Source organism: Perca flavescens, chromosome 3 (genome assembly GCF_004354835.1).
Source record: "Perca flavescens isolate YP-PL-M2 chromosome 3, PFLA_1.0, whole genome shotgun sequence".
NCBI lineage: Eukaryota > Metazoa > Chordata > Actinopteri > Perciformes > Percidae > Perca > Perca flavescens.
Window position 1 is genome coordinate 15,474,604 of NC_041333.1, and position 15,134 is coordinate 15,489,737.

The 15,134-nt window shown below is 40.0% G+C and overlaps 1 protein-coding gene across 3 annotated transcripts; it reads left to right on the plus strand.

Moving 5' to 3' along the window:
- The first annotated feature begins 338 nt into the window (after positions 1–338).
- relb (v-rel avian reticuloendotheliosis viral oncogene homolog B) lies at positions 339–14,312 on the plus strand. 3 transcript variants are annotated; one of them, XM_028571920.1, is made up of 11 exons: positions 339–1,180; positions 1,459–1,482; positions 3,366–3,535; positions 7,005–7,322; positions 8,154–8,320; positions 8,478–8,569; positions 8,776–8,907; positions 9,015–9,119; positions 11,450–11,665; positions 11,797–11,868; positions 12,934–14,312. In XM_028571920.1, exons 1-11 carry the CDS (start codon positions 1,150–1,152, stop codon positions 13,371–13,373), a joined length of 1,767 nt encoding a protein of 588 aa, XP_028427721.1. In that variant the 5' UTR covers positions 339–1,149; the 3' UTR covers positions 13,374–14,312. The 3 variants fall into 3 exon arrangements, with proteins under 3 accessions (XP_028427721.1, XP_028427712.1, XP_028427728.1); XM_028571911.1 differs by having other exon boundaries at positions 340–1,180; positions 12,931–14,312; XM_028571927.1 differs by lacking the exons at positions 339–1,180; positions 1,459–1,482; positions 3,366–3,535 and adding an exon at positions 5,868–6,184 and having other exon boundaries at positions 12,931–14,312.
- Positions 14,313–15,134: the final 822 nt, after the last annotated feature.

Below are 15,134 nucleotides of genomic sequence, written 5' to 3' on the forward strand. Positions count from 1 at the left end.
GTATTTTTGCTTAGAAAAGTGTCTCAAATGAAATTATAAAAAAAAAAGTTAGTACTTAATTATTAATAGGATTAATAGTAGGCCTACTTCAGTTGATCATCAGTCACTGTAAATTCAAATTGTAATGTTTGGTTAATTTGACAAACAAGGTCAATGCTGGCACAAAATACAAAAAACGTGTAAGCATTTATAACATGGTAAAAATACTGTCTAAATCTAACTTTTTGGAAATCAGACTTGTAACATTCAATTTAAACCTCAGTGGCTGACAAACTTGGTTTCAGACCTCTATGTATAATTTTATTCATCTCCCAGGTTGGAAAACTTGCAAGCAAACTTGAAACAGTCCCTGCTAAGCATGGACAGTTAAGCTGCTGAGTCACTGCTTCCTCTAAACGTTTCGACTTTCGCTTTCCATTTCCTTTAAATCGCCTGTCCCCTGTCTCCAGCAGGTGTCGCTGTTGCGCTTCATAACATTGAGCAAAATGGTCTAAAAAGTTGATCGCAAATAAACTAGATCACGTCACTGTTTTTAAGGGCAGTTATTAAACGTGCAGCGAGTAGCGAGAAAAATATTTAAGACGTCATTAATTTCTATATCTGGGATAAACTGGTTTTGACTAGCCTGGATTATAAATTGTGTGTGTGTGTTGGGATGGAGGCTCGTTTAAGTACAAAGTAAGTAAATAAATTCAGTAAAAACACAAACACGATTACTTAATAGAAAGAAAATACTTTTTTTGCAGTCACGGTCCCCTTTTGGGCTCAACATATTGAATATTGAAATTAGTAAAACATTTAGGCTGTAGCATGGTACCTGCTGTCCCCATGTGGTTGTTCCCCCCGGGGGGAGACGTGACGTTCAGGGGATTTCCATACCCTATACCAGCCAATCGGAGCGAGGCAGCTGCGGAAACAAACTGAACTAAACTAAGCTTCAGACATCATTAAACACACAACGTCAAGTCCGTTTAACGGCTTTCACGGGTGGGTACGGACACTCAGAGCTGGTTGGTAGCCTGACGAGTCTTTAACGTAGTTTAAAAAAAAGAGACGTTTGGACCCAGAATAGAATACCGGAAACAGTCATTTTGGAAATAATTCAAGGACACGCCAGCGGAGTTCATGGTCTAAAAGAACTTTCATGCGATGAAAGATATGGAAATCAACGGTATCTCTGGTAGGTTTTTCAGTTATATTCTTCGTGTGTGTGTGTGTGTGTGTGTGTGTGTGTGTGTGTGAGAGAGAGAGAGTGTGAGAGAGAGAGAGAAAAAGAGAGAGAGGGCTGACATCATCACCAGGCATGTGATTGATGTCAGAGCAGAGCAGCCAACACCCATTCCCGGGAGCAGAGCACTCATCACCTGGCTCCCACTCCCTCTGTAGTAGCCTACTAGGTTTAACATTTAGCAGCTGAGTTTTTTTTGTTTATTCTGACGCTTTCTGTTTGCCCTGCAGAGACGCGAGGGCCGTCAGACTTTGGTGAGTATAAACTCTTGTTATTGCTTTTTACATTTTGCTCAAGAGACAAACATAGTCATGCATGTGTGGGTTGTGAGGCGTTATTGCAGAGTGTGACCTGAGACGACCTCGTGCTGTAGAAGTCCGACGATCGTTAGTAGTTCTGCTTCCTCTTCTTTACAGAGGTGTTTATTCTTACAAAGCCTCAAGTTAGTTCAACTGGGAACCAAACGACTGAGGTGGCCCCGAGGTGCAAAACTATATAAACCAGACATCAAGACAGCATTATTAAGCATATTTCATTTAATATATTTATTGCATTTAAGGTTGCAACCTCTTTTCCTTATTCATTAATCTACCTATTACAATTACAATTCCCCAAAACCCAAGTTTGCATATTGAAATTGCTTGCAGTATTGGGATTGCAGTTTAAAACCAAGAGATATTGAGTTTACTAAGTATAAACCAGCAAATAGGCCTATAGTCACATTTGCGAAGGTGAACCCAGTAATTTGTGTCCACACGATCTTTTAGCAAAATTACTTAAATGATTACTTGATTATCGAAATTGTTCCTCAAGGATTTTCTGTCCATTGCATAATAGATTAATCGTCTCTGCTTTGTTAATGTGTTAACCACCACAGCAGGAAACTAGTTTCAGTTTGTTTGGAAAGTGTCAGACATCTAGACCTCAACTGCAGGTATAAATCTGTGTGCACATATTCAACTGTAAGTAACCATAGCAACAGCACTTAGGCACCTGTCACTTAACCATTTCCACACAACACATTTTATATGTTTTGGTAATTGGACATGCCGGTACAAACACAATTATGCACATTTAGGCGACCTGATATAGAAAATAATTGACTGTTTGGAGAAAACAACACTTTTAAGTTCATCATCTGTTTGTATATTATACAAACAGAAAAGCTTACATAAAATACAAAAACGCATTGTCTTTCCCTTTCTTGTCCCGTGATTAGTTTTGTTATTATAAAGTAGCGTTAATAATAATCACACTCATTAAATGGATAGCATTTAGTGTGTAGGCCTAAGACATTTCCTCTTTACCTGCAGGGTTAAAGGTCCCATGACATGGGGCTCTTTGGATGCTTTTATATAGACCTTAATGGTCCCCTAATACTAATATCTGAAGTCTTTTTCCTGAAAATTCAGTCTTGGTGCAGAATTACAGCCACTAGAGCCAGTCCCATAGTGAGCATTCCTTAGTAGGCTATGTGCCATTTCTGTATCTGTAGCTATTGAGGAGGAGACCAACTGCCACTTTGCTCGTTTGAAAGCCATGATGTCTCTCTCTCATGGGTGGGCTAAATTCTCTGGGCGGGCAAAGCAGAGAAAGGGGAGGTAACCTTGCTCCTTATGACATCATAAGGAGCAAGATTCCAGATCGGCTCATCTGAGCTTTCATTTTCTCAAAGGCAGAGCAGAATACCCAGGGCTCGGTTTAAGCCTATCGCCATTTCTAGCCACTGGGGGACCATAGGCAGGCTGGGCTAACGCATATTAATGTTAAAAAAACTCATAAAGTGAAATTTTCATGCCATGGGACCTTTTAATGTTATATTCCATAAATATTTATACATTTGTTATGATGTTAGTATAAGCAGTCTTTAAGATGTAAAGACAAAAAAAAACTTTGGGAAGCCATGAAGTAAATAAATATTAAGTTATGTTTTTTCATTAAGACTTCATTTATAATGTCTATAATTTCTCTTTATAATGTTATGTCATCACAGTTCCTTATTTATTCTGAAGGTTTTATCATTTTATATCCGTTTCGCTAAGATCATTTGTAGTTGCAGCCCCACATCTCTGACAACATTATTTTAGTTACATTGGTCATCAGAGAAATTGTCAATATTATTGATTATTTTTTACAGACCTCATTGAGGAAATCATCACAGAGGAGGGAGAGCGGTCGCGGGCCTCCCTCCCTAGGCCTCCGGCCCCTCCTGCTGACCTCCTCTGCCAGCCGCACAGCCAGAACCACAGGATGCCCCACCAGAGCTCCCCACTGCCCGTCCTGGTGGCGAGAGGCACTGCATGTCAGGTGAGTGGGTACAAAAACATCTTTGGGTGTGCTCTGACAGTGTGATGTTTTTGTACCAGTGTAGTCATTTGTGTTGTTTTTGTATATATCTGCCTGGTTTCATCTCAGTTTGAGGTTTCCTACATTTCCTAGACTAGACTCTTGGCAACACTCAGAGGGCAGGCATGAAGGCAAATGGCGCAGCAACGGACCTTTTGACAAACACAGCTAATGTTTCACAATAAATCCTTTTCTAAATGATTATTGTATATAAAGTGTTAGAGAAGCTGCATATTTTAGCTTCTATCTCAATACTGAATATGGATATCATTTTAAAGATTTAAGTAAATTATCTATGAAATACTTTGTGCTACCAGACCTATAACTTTTCCCAGCTTGTCTTTGGACTACATTAATGCTAAAAAAAATTGTCCATTAATCACATTTTTGACAATTATTTCATTCATCAAGTTAATTATTAAGCAAAAATGTATCTGGTTCTAGCTTTTCAAATGTGAGGATTAGCTGCTTTATTGTTTGTATAATTTTTATGTGAATATCTTCGAAGTATAAGAAAGCATTCAGTCAGACAAGCAATTTGACCATGGCTTGAAGCATACCTTGGGCTCTGGGAACTTTTTTAATGAAAAATCAACAGCTTTATCAATGAAAACAGTCATTTGTTGCAGCCCTAGACTATACACCACTATTGATCCATGTAAATACAGACACATGTCAACAGATCAGTGTGACACTGCCTTCATGTGCTATTAAAAGCTTGTTAATAATAAACTCATCAACAGAAGAAGCATCAGTTGGGCTTCTTCTCAGTTGTGATGTAAAAAGAGGTGACTGCAGCTTTCTTTTTTAAAGGATTACATGTTGGTGGAAGACTGCAGTGTCATACATGTGTAGATTGCAGACAGTTGGGTGTAGTAGTACACAGTAGTATTCAGGCAAGTTCGAGCTCTTACCATAAAGCACGTGGTTTACATATCAGAGTGTTGTAATCTGACAAGACTGCAGTGACGCTGCAACCGGCACAGACAGGTAATAATGTAGGGCACAAGAAAACATCTGAAACTCTTTATTTATTTATTAGCAAATTAACTGCATGTGAGATTGTTTTTTGTTAGCCCCTTAGCATTCTGCCCCCTTTTTCTAAAGGTGCGGGTTGGGGTACAGGGGATGTTTAGGGGGTCATGGCAGGTCAACAGTAGCTTCCACACAGAAGTGGTATACAGCATTTGAAAGCTGGGGACCTGACGAGAGCTAAGCACTTTGTGTCAGTTTTTTTCTAGTCATTAATCAGTAAAAATGTAATTAATTGATTAATTATAAAATAAATTGTACATTGTGATATAAGTTTATTACCAGGTGAGCTACCCAGGCGCCCATTATATGAGTTTATGACAGCCCTTCTCATGCTCACTTATCATCTTTTAGGTTGTTGCAGCAGTTTTTGGGTTGATACCATTTGTATACGATTTTGATTTGTATGCACAGATTTGGTGCACATTTTTCACCACTCAATAATTGATAAAAACAGAAATCCCTCCGAAATACCACATTAAGATACCAAAACCTTGAGCAACACCATAGAAAACCCCATACTGTGATTTGGTATCAAAAACTTTTGAGCAATTTCTGCAAGAATTGCATTTTTTGGCGATTGGATGGCGAGCACTTCTGATCTGGAAACTGCTGCCCTTATTTTCAATTTACCTAGGAGACCAATCTGTTTGTGGTTGGGAAGTTTCAATAGGCTGTGATTATCCTAGAGGTCACCACAGGTCATTTTAAACAGTGACACAAGTTTCAGAAAATGGTCTCACTAAATTGAAATGGCTCCATCACACAGGAATACAAGTGGGATCATTGAATCCACAGGAGCCTCAGCTTTTCAGTCATACCCAATTTATGCAACTCCAAGACTGTTTAGGGACCCCACTATGCAGAAATATTAAAACACACCTTTTTAGAATAGGTGAAAATAACACATTTATACTGCGAAAATTAGAAAAACTGCATGGTTATTGCCCATAGTGCATGGGGTTATCATGACGTGGGCATATATGTAAAGGGGAAACTTGTGGGTACACATTGAACCCATTTTCATTCAGATATCTTGAAGAGAAAGGTCCAACCCCTTCGAAAATGGCCATACTAGTTTTTCCCTTACTAGTTTGGAGCATAATTTAGCCACCTTTCCAACAAGCTAGCTAGCTACAGCCTCTGAAAGTCTTTGCGGCCTGTGATAGAGGCTGACACACCTCCTCAGCATGCTTTTCTGTGGGAGGAGACTGAGAGGGAGGGGGGAGGAGGAGGAGGAGAAAATGGTTGGAAAAACTGTAATCTGACTCCTACTTTCAGTTGGACGTCTTTCTGTTTACTAGCCAAACCCACCGAGGGGTGAAAGGTCACATTCTTTGCCCCGCGCTGCTTCTCCAATTGGTCTATCCACGTCAGGTCGAGATGACTTCCTATTTCCTGTTTGCTGGCTCAGTCTGCTCAAGCTTTTGTTTAGCTCTAGTGTTTTAAGGCTAATAGGTTTGCCCAGACGTCTGTGGCTTGTCAGGATATTGTGAAACATGATCTTGTGCAGAGGCATCATCCAGATCTCTGCAGCAACGGATTAATGAGCTCTCAGCCTGATTTCCTGCTTCACAGGTGACAAAGAGTTCAATATTTTTACTTCTTTGTTCCCTGCAGGTTTGATTATTCATCTGTCGTTACACTGATGCTTCAGATAGACTTAAACTTGAGTGTGTTTTCTTTCTGATATTTTTTCTTCCTTTTACATGACATGGAAGCCGATCAGAGGCCTAACTGAAGATAGGGAGCACTGCAGATAGATAAAGAAAGTAAAAGCAGCACTGAAGGAGATATAGTCAACAACAAAAGTCTAAGTGGGAACGGAAAGCTTGGCGGTCTTTGGTGTAACGGGGAAGAGAGATATAAAAATGCAAGAGGAGGAGTCAAACGAGCACATGGTTAACTCTATGCTCTGATAGAAAGCACATGTATGAAGAAAGAAAACATACAGTGAGTCAGTTTTGCTGCTTGGTTTCACTGAAGCCATGATGCAGAATGCTTCACCTACAGTTCCATCTGCTATAATGAATTAAAGACGTCTGGTTCTCTGTTTTATACTTTAAAAACAAGCTTGTGACTTTTTTTTTCTCTGATTGTGAGCTGATGTTGTTTTGTAATGCTAAGGTGAAGCTTATGGGGCCATGCGATGATTAATGGAAGAGGAAAGTTGAAAACCCATTTTGTTACACAAGTTTTTGTTGTATTTTGTGAACTTTTCTCTGTAATCTCCTCCAGCCATTTGAAACATTTGTATTGTTTTATCTGTTGCCTGTTTCTATGCTACTGTCTTGGCCAGGTCTCCATTGCAAAACAGGTTTCCAACCTCTGGCTCTTACTTGGTTAAATAAAGGTTGAATAATGTTGTAAATAAGGTTGTGTTATTGTTTTTCCACAGCCAACCTGCACCTTCCCTCAGCCCCAGCAGCAGTCGCGCACCCTTAGAGAGATGGCTCATTCTACTCGTGGAGCCGCCTCTCTGGCTGGTACTTCTCGGCGTGGTCGAGGCTCTAAGAGCTCTGGCTGCGTTTCCTCTCAGAACCATGGAGGCGACACCGAGATGCTAGAGCGGCTTCTGAATAAGCCGAAGATGGTGGTGGTGGAGGAGCCCAAGGAGAGAGGCATGAGGTTTCGCTATGAATGTGAGGGACGCTCGGCCGGCAGCATCCTGGGGGCGTCCAGCACCGAAACCAACAAGAGTCAGCCTGCCATAGAGGTAGACTTATAACAGTTAATTTTGTGTGCGTGTGTGTGTTGGATATTAAAGGGGATTTACTATCTCTGAGTGACAGTTTTTAACCACCTTTGATTTAGTTTGCTGTGTGCACTTCAACCCCCTGTGTCGACCGGTGCAGACGGGTGGAGCTAGAAGGATGTGGGTTATTGGAGTCAATTAGAAAGTCCCCACAAATCCCAACTCAAGTGTGGTCAAAGATGGGCGGTTTAGGCCCTGCCTGCATACTAACAAACACTCCTACACATTCACCTTCACTTTATACAAACCTCATCACACAACGAGGAGGACACTTGAGGGGTGAGGATTTTAATGGCAAAAAAGTGTCGTTATTTAAGTAAAACCATGATTTGTAATTATTTTTGGTGAAATTGGTACCTTAGGCACTGGTGCTCAGTCAGTTATAATAAGGGGAAAATGAGGGGAGCCGTCAAATGCAGAAAATTGAGAACATTTAATATGCTAAATATATGCACAAATACAGACACTCCATGGTGTGAAGAACACACAAAAAAAGGCTTAGCTTGGCAGCTACTCTGAATTGCCTCCTCAGACTGCATCTGCTGCATATTTTAATATTTAGTTTGGTCAATTATTCTCAATTTGATGGCTCCCCTTCTTTCTTCTGTGTATTAGAAATGAATATATCACCATGTTGAACCACTTCCGGTATCACGGTGAGTGTGTTTTCATGTACCTGTGCTGTTTTGTTGTTTTTGTGTTCCAGATGTCAATATTTTTACCATTGCCTTATATTTTTCTGTCTTCTCCCTACTTCTCGATGTCATCTTCCTGTCCTGTTCTCTCTTTCAGATTCAAGGCCCGATTGACAACTTAAAGAGGGTCACAGTCACCGTTTCTTTGGTGACCAAAGACCCCCCACACCGGCCTCACCCCCACTGCCTTGTGGGTAAAGACTGCCCAAACGGTTCAGGAATCTGCAGGGTCACGCTCAATCCTCACAGCAACCGACGTCACAGGTGCTTATCCCATCCCTCATTTATCTCTCCTTCTAATAACTTAAAAAAAAACATTATTCTCTTTGACTTAGACTCTTAACATCATATAATTTGTTTCTTATATTTTCTAACCTACAAAATGTCCTGACAAAGTGTGTTTTGTCTTCTGGACCTGCAGCTTTGCTAACCTCGGTGTCCAGTGTGTGAGGAGGAAAGAGCTGGATGTTTCACTTGAGAAAAGAAGAAGCCAAAATATCGACCCTTTTCAAAGTAAGACACACACACACACACACACACACACACACACACACACACACACACACACACACACACACACACACACACACACACACACACACACACACACACACACACACACACACACACACACACACACACACACTTCTTTCCTTGTTGTTTAAATTAATGGTGACTCCTGGAAACAGACTTAGATTTTGTGTCTTTTCATCCCTCAGCTGGTCACTCAAAGGGCATTGAAGACATGGACATGAATGCTGTGCGTCTGTGTTTTCAGTGTGAGCTTGAGTGGGAGGACGGCAGAAAAGACACTCTCAGCCCAGTGCTGTCAAATCCAGTTTATGACAAGAGTAAGAAACACACTCCTATGACTCTTGTAACCAACTGCACCAACAACAGGCTATGTTAATGTGTTTTGTGATCCTCACACATTGTTGCATGTTTTGTTTTTTCACAGAGGCCACAACTACATCACAGCTGAAAATTGGCCGTTTTAACCAATACAGAGGTTCTTGCACCGGAAAGACCGAGATCTACATGCTCTGTGACAAAGTTCAGAAAGGTACGTTTCTGTTGACCATCTATCTATAATCTATAATTCCAGGAATGTCTGTCTGTGTGTGTGTGTGTGTGTGTGTAGGGGTGTGTGTGTGTGTGTGTGTGTGTAGGGGTATGGGTGTGGGTGTTAAGCGCATAGCGTGATGTCCCTTATAGGCAGGCTATCTATTTTATAAAGCGAGAGCATATGTGTCCGTGTTTGGGGGGGAAGGTTACCTGCACATCAGCGCCTCTCACTCTTTTCCTGCTATTGTATTAAATTGCTGTGAGCTGGCAGAATAGCCTGACAAGCCAGACCCACATCAAGATGTTGGGTCTGGGAACTCCCCATTGGCAGGGCTCAATCCGAGGGGCGGGATAAATGGTTGTCTTTCAAATTCCCTCTGCACTCATAGCCAACCAGGGCAACGCTAGTTGATAGATTCAACTTTTGCCGTATCCGGTCGGCAAAACTCCGAACACATCTTCCTTTTTTAAGAATGACTTCAGTGCTTAACTCCAAGTCTTCCAGAGTCGCCGCTAAAGCCGATTCGAAAGTCCGCTGTTCGCCAGCAGCAGCCATCTTCTTTGTTTTCAAGTAGCAGGGACTTTACCATGGATGTATTAAGAGAACGAATTTACGTGGAACCATCGCAACTCTGCCGTCCTTATGTTAAGCCCGCCCACGACTTTATACACGATGTGATTGGCCTGACCAGAATTTGGTTTTTCCAGCTCGCAAGCCAACGGAGAGTTGCTAGACTGACCCTGGCTGCAAATTACATTTGCTGCCGATAGGGTGCGTCTAGATTTCTAGGCTAGCCTACTGGCAGAACATAATTTAGCCTAATCTCAGAGATTATTCCTTCAGAGTGCTGTGCAATGCAAGAAAATCTCAGAGCTGAACTGGGCAGATAGCCTACATCAGATTTCATCAGGCTCACCCTGGGTCGGGTTAATTAAGTCGCCAAAATACCCCCCGCAAATCAAATACCCTACCGTTAACCGTCAAGCCACTAAACCTGTATGGAAATGAACACATCTGCTGAAATGTTAAATTCCTTAATGATCCGACAACAGACAACTCTCTGTAGGGTGGGTAGCGCACTGCCATGAGTCCATGACGCTAATGTCTGATTAGCCTACTCCACATTTTAATTGTGATATTTTGTGATTACATTCTGACATTCTGAGCATGTCTTCCTCCATAGGCACCAATTTATGTTTTCCTCCATGGGTGCTCACGGGCGCATGCCCTTTAAAAAAAAAATTTTGTCAAAATTTTTTTTGCATTGTTACACTTTACTTAAAGGTATATAAGAATGACATGACACTGTCATGAATGTGTCATAAACATTATGAACAAGTCATAACATTTATGACATAACGCTTCTTTTAGTTAAGTGTCATTCGGTTTTTGTCATTACAAGTTAGGGTTAGAGTTAGGGCTAGGGTCCATGTGTCATGACTGTGTCATGACAGTGTCATTTGTTCATGACACTGTCATGCGCTTTGAGAGCTGTGCGCTTTGAGAGGTGGTTAAGACTAGAAAAGCACAATATAAATGTAGTAAATTAACCATTTGTAAAACTGAGTTTCTCCACAATTAATCCTGCAAAAGCACCACTTTAAATCTTGTGTTTATCATAAATGTGCTCATAAGTTTCTTGGAAATGAGTAATTAAGCATGAATAAGCTTTTTTTTCTTTAGAAATCTTAGTCAACTAAGACCAAAACGACCAATTAGTCGACTAAGAGGTGGCAGCTCTAGTGTTTTCCTGTGTTTTGCACATATTGTCTTCATTTTTGAGACTTTTTCTTTTGCTATATCATATGATTTAGCAGTATGTATTTAGCAGTCTTTGCACCTCTTTAAGTTGCCCTGGAAATTCATTTGTTGTTTGCATTACAGCAAAACTAGTACTCGCCATTATGGCTGTTTTACAGGAGCTGCTGTCTGAATTGCTCTTTTGTTGTTGATGTCAACATGGAAATTGGTATTTACTGCACTGTATTTGTAGTGAAAGGTATTTCTGTTATCTTGACCACCTCTGTAGGAGGAAAATGAACATCCTAAATGATTAAGTATCATGAACTCGACCTGAAGCTAAGGAAGATACATAAAAGTGGTTGTACAGTATTTTTGCTTGTTTGTGTAATCCATTAACTCAGAGTTTGTAATGTAATCTCACTTTTGTTACTGTACTACTATTACACAAAGGTGGACACAACACTTAGTATGGTTCAGGTATAAGAAGATATAAACAGCAGGCAAAAATCAGGATTAAAAAAAATAACGCTATATTCTAAAAGTAGTTTTCTTATTTTTCTGGCTCTGCGTGTTGTCACCCACAGATGACATAGAGATCATCTTCAGGAAAGGATCGTGGAAGGCGAGCGGGGAGTTTGCCCAGACAGACGTGCACCGGCAGATCGCCATCGTGTTTAAGACTCCACCCTACCAGGACCAGGACATCACAGAGGAAGTTGAAGTCAGTGTGGTCCTGCGTCGCCTCTCAGACCAGATGGAGAGCGACTCTGTTACCTTCACGTACCTGCCACACAACCCAGGTCAGTCAGCCCCAAACCGTCTGGTCTGTACTGTTTATTAATGAATTGCTAAACTGTACTTGATATAAAGCAAATTAAGCAGATCATCTTAAACCCAGAAAGTTAGTTAAAGTACTTCTGACTCATTTCAGATCCATATGAGGTGAAGCGGAAGAGGAAGATAAAGTCAGACATCAGCTTCAGAGATAAACCTTGTGTGACAGGTAAAGTTCGAATGTCTTTCCTCCTTTTAGATTTGATGTTTTCTTCATTCATGTTTAGTGGCAGTTAGAAGGTAAACTGATTAATTGAGGCAAGTCGCCTTTGTGTTTGTCAGACTGCGTGTCTGAATATGCTTTTTCACAGAACATTTTTTGACACAGTTGGAAAAGCATAGGTGTTAAAAATAATAATATATATTATTCAATGTATTAATCGAAATCTGCAAAGGAACTAAAGCTATCGAGTTAATGTAGTGGGGTAAAAGTATTATAACTATACTATATACATACATATACATATATATATATATATATATATATATATATATATATATATATATATATATATATATATATATATTACATACAAAGTAAAATCAAATATACTAAAGTAGAGTAAAAAAAAGGTGCAATGTATTAATGAAAGTGCTGGGGTACTAGTTACAATGTTCCACGTTACAAGCAATTCATTTAACTGTACAGAGAAGCACATCTACTCTCAGTTGCCAGGTACACCTAGCTAAACCTAATACAGTCCAATACAGCTGCTCCAATACAACAGTCCTGCAATAAATCCTACCTTTTTGTGATCTTTTGTGAAATTACTCCTGTCACTATAACTCAATACAGTTCAAAAGCCCCACAAACTACATCCTCCATGATGATCATACATTTGAATCAACACCTTTCTAAAACAGTACAAACACAAACTGAACATTATAACCTTCATGAAAGGAAGATTGATTACAGGACTGCTGTATTAGAATACGTAAATCTTTTGCTAAGTTAAGTGGCAACTGAGGGTGTGTGCTTATTTTAATATTTTAACATTTTGCATGATTATGTGTGTATTTTTGCCACATTTCTATTTCTTAGACCATCATCAAAATTGCCTACATGTCTTGAAATATCTGAATTTCTTTAAAGATTTAAATAATATCAAGTTTCAAACAGCAAAGATCTCATGATCCAAGTATAAAGTCCCCTATCTATTAACGGATCTTTTATCATATTTCTAACTGGTATTTATTATCTCTGTAACACAATATGTTTCCTCTCCTGCAGCAGAAAGTGCACCTGCTGTGGAGCAGCCTTTCCACTTCCCGGAGCCTCAAACCATGATGTCTCCAGACGAGAGGCCTTGTGCTGCCCAGCCTGGGTCCTCCACTTTAGGGGCAATGTGTTACAACGAGTCCCAGGACTCCGACAATGGCACCGATGCGACGGCCATCCTTAACCAGTTGCTGGAAATTCCTGCATTATGGGACATGATTTCCGACCCGAGCTTCTCTTCACCCTCTGGCTTTGAGCAGGGGCCCGACCCAACGTTTGCAAACATGGACATGAACTCCAACCAGAACGTTGGCTTGTATGCTCAAGACTTTTCACATTACAACTACAGCGATTTGCAGTTCAACATGCTTGTCAATGAGAACCAGACTCTGCAGCCAGAGGCACAGGACAACTCCTCCAACATGATTCAGGTTAAGACAGAAGAGGAGCTATGAGGACGGGATAGTCAGGATCATGAAGCTCTAGGAATAAATTAGACGTTTTGGGAAATTCGCTTATTTGCTTTCTTGCCAAGAAAAAGAAAAGAAGATCGATACCACTCTCACGTCTCTCACCACCAGAATGGTATGGATCTTCTCATCTACAGTAACTCTCGGCAAGAAAATGTATTTCCCAAAATGTTGAATTTCTCCTCTGGATTTAGAGCCAAACAAGATTATGTCCCAAATCCAAGACTGCTGCTCCGGCTGCTTGCACTGTGAAATGTGTTTGTCCTTACACCATATCATTGTTTGAAGACCTTGCTGGTCAAGGCTTTAGCAACCAGGAGCAGTTTAAAATCCCTACATATGTGCCGGTAAATGCTGCCAGCATTAATCGTGAGTAGAAGGTGATTCTCACAGTTAGCGTGGAGCTTAAAAAGAAAACTCATGAACATCTATATTTAACTTGGGAACAATAGAAACCCTCCCATGACTCGCAGTATATTGTAGTAAATGATTGGTGAGGTTAGACTGAAATACCTGTCATGTAATGTTTGTCTAAGGTCTGTTTTGTTTGCTTTGACATTGTTTTGGGATAAGGACCTGACTTACTACAAAAAGTTGATGTAGGATTTTAGTTTGAAAACACAAAGTCTCATTTATAGTAGTTTCAGATCTGCTCTTCACTTTGCTCTTGTCTGTTATTACTCTGTTGATGTGGCTGTCACCCCAGATGGCTTGTTTGTTAATATGTAATCAACTTAAATGCAACAGAAACCAGTCCTCCTCATATTTATAGCTCTGTCTGTCAGTTCCCATTGTTTGCAGTTTCACTCTCGTGCTTAACATTCAAATTTCCACTCGCAGCTTGTCACAAGTCCAACTCCGCCTCCTCGCTGTAGCACTGTAGTGTCAATATTTCAGTGAAGAAACAATAAAATGTCTGTGTTATTTTTGTCTTGTCGTTACTTCCTCTGAAACTGACTGCTGCCTTTGTGATGATTTGTTAAAAGAAAGAAAAGATTGCAGAAAGACAAAAGGGATGAAAGTACTTTTGCATGCGACCTTCATTTGCCTGCCTACACACATTCCTAACCTGCTCGCTCACTTACACAAACACAGAATCTTGGCAACAACAAGTAAATGGTTTTAGGCTTTTCATGTCTGAGCTTTAAATGTCAGCAATGTCACAAGACAATGTTAAAAACCCAAGAAACACTCAGGTGAAAGGTGTCCTTTGTTGTTTATAGTTATCAGACACCTTGTGGGCTGTTCAGTCGCAATCCTTAACTTCACACAATGCTTTTTTTATTCTCAAAGACTTGGCTGTCACGTCCAAAAAAATCTATTTCTCTTTTCAGTTTGTGGTTTCTACTGAGTCATTTGTAAAGCCACATGCCTACTGGGAAACTGGTAAAGCCACTTTAGGATTTTTTATAGATTGACCCCGACTGAGGGGTTAACACCACTGTTATTATTATAATCCATACAGTTTACATGAAATCAAACCATTTTTGACACTATGTATGGTTGGATTATAGACTTTGAATGTATTTACAGTCTACAATACTATGACCTTTAATGACATACGATAAAGTAGGACTTCTTTTATGATATACTATAACTTTTTAATGACATGACTTCTTCAGGGATTTTTGTTATGACATACTATACTATGACTTTTTTACGACATACTATAATTATTTTATGTTGTACTATACTATGATTTTTTTATTCACTTTTTATGATTTTTGATATGAAATTTTTATGATT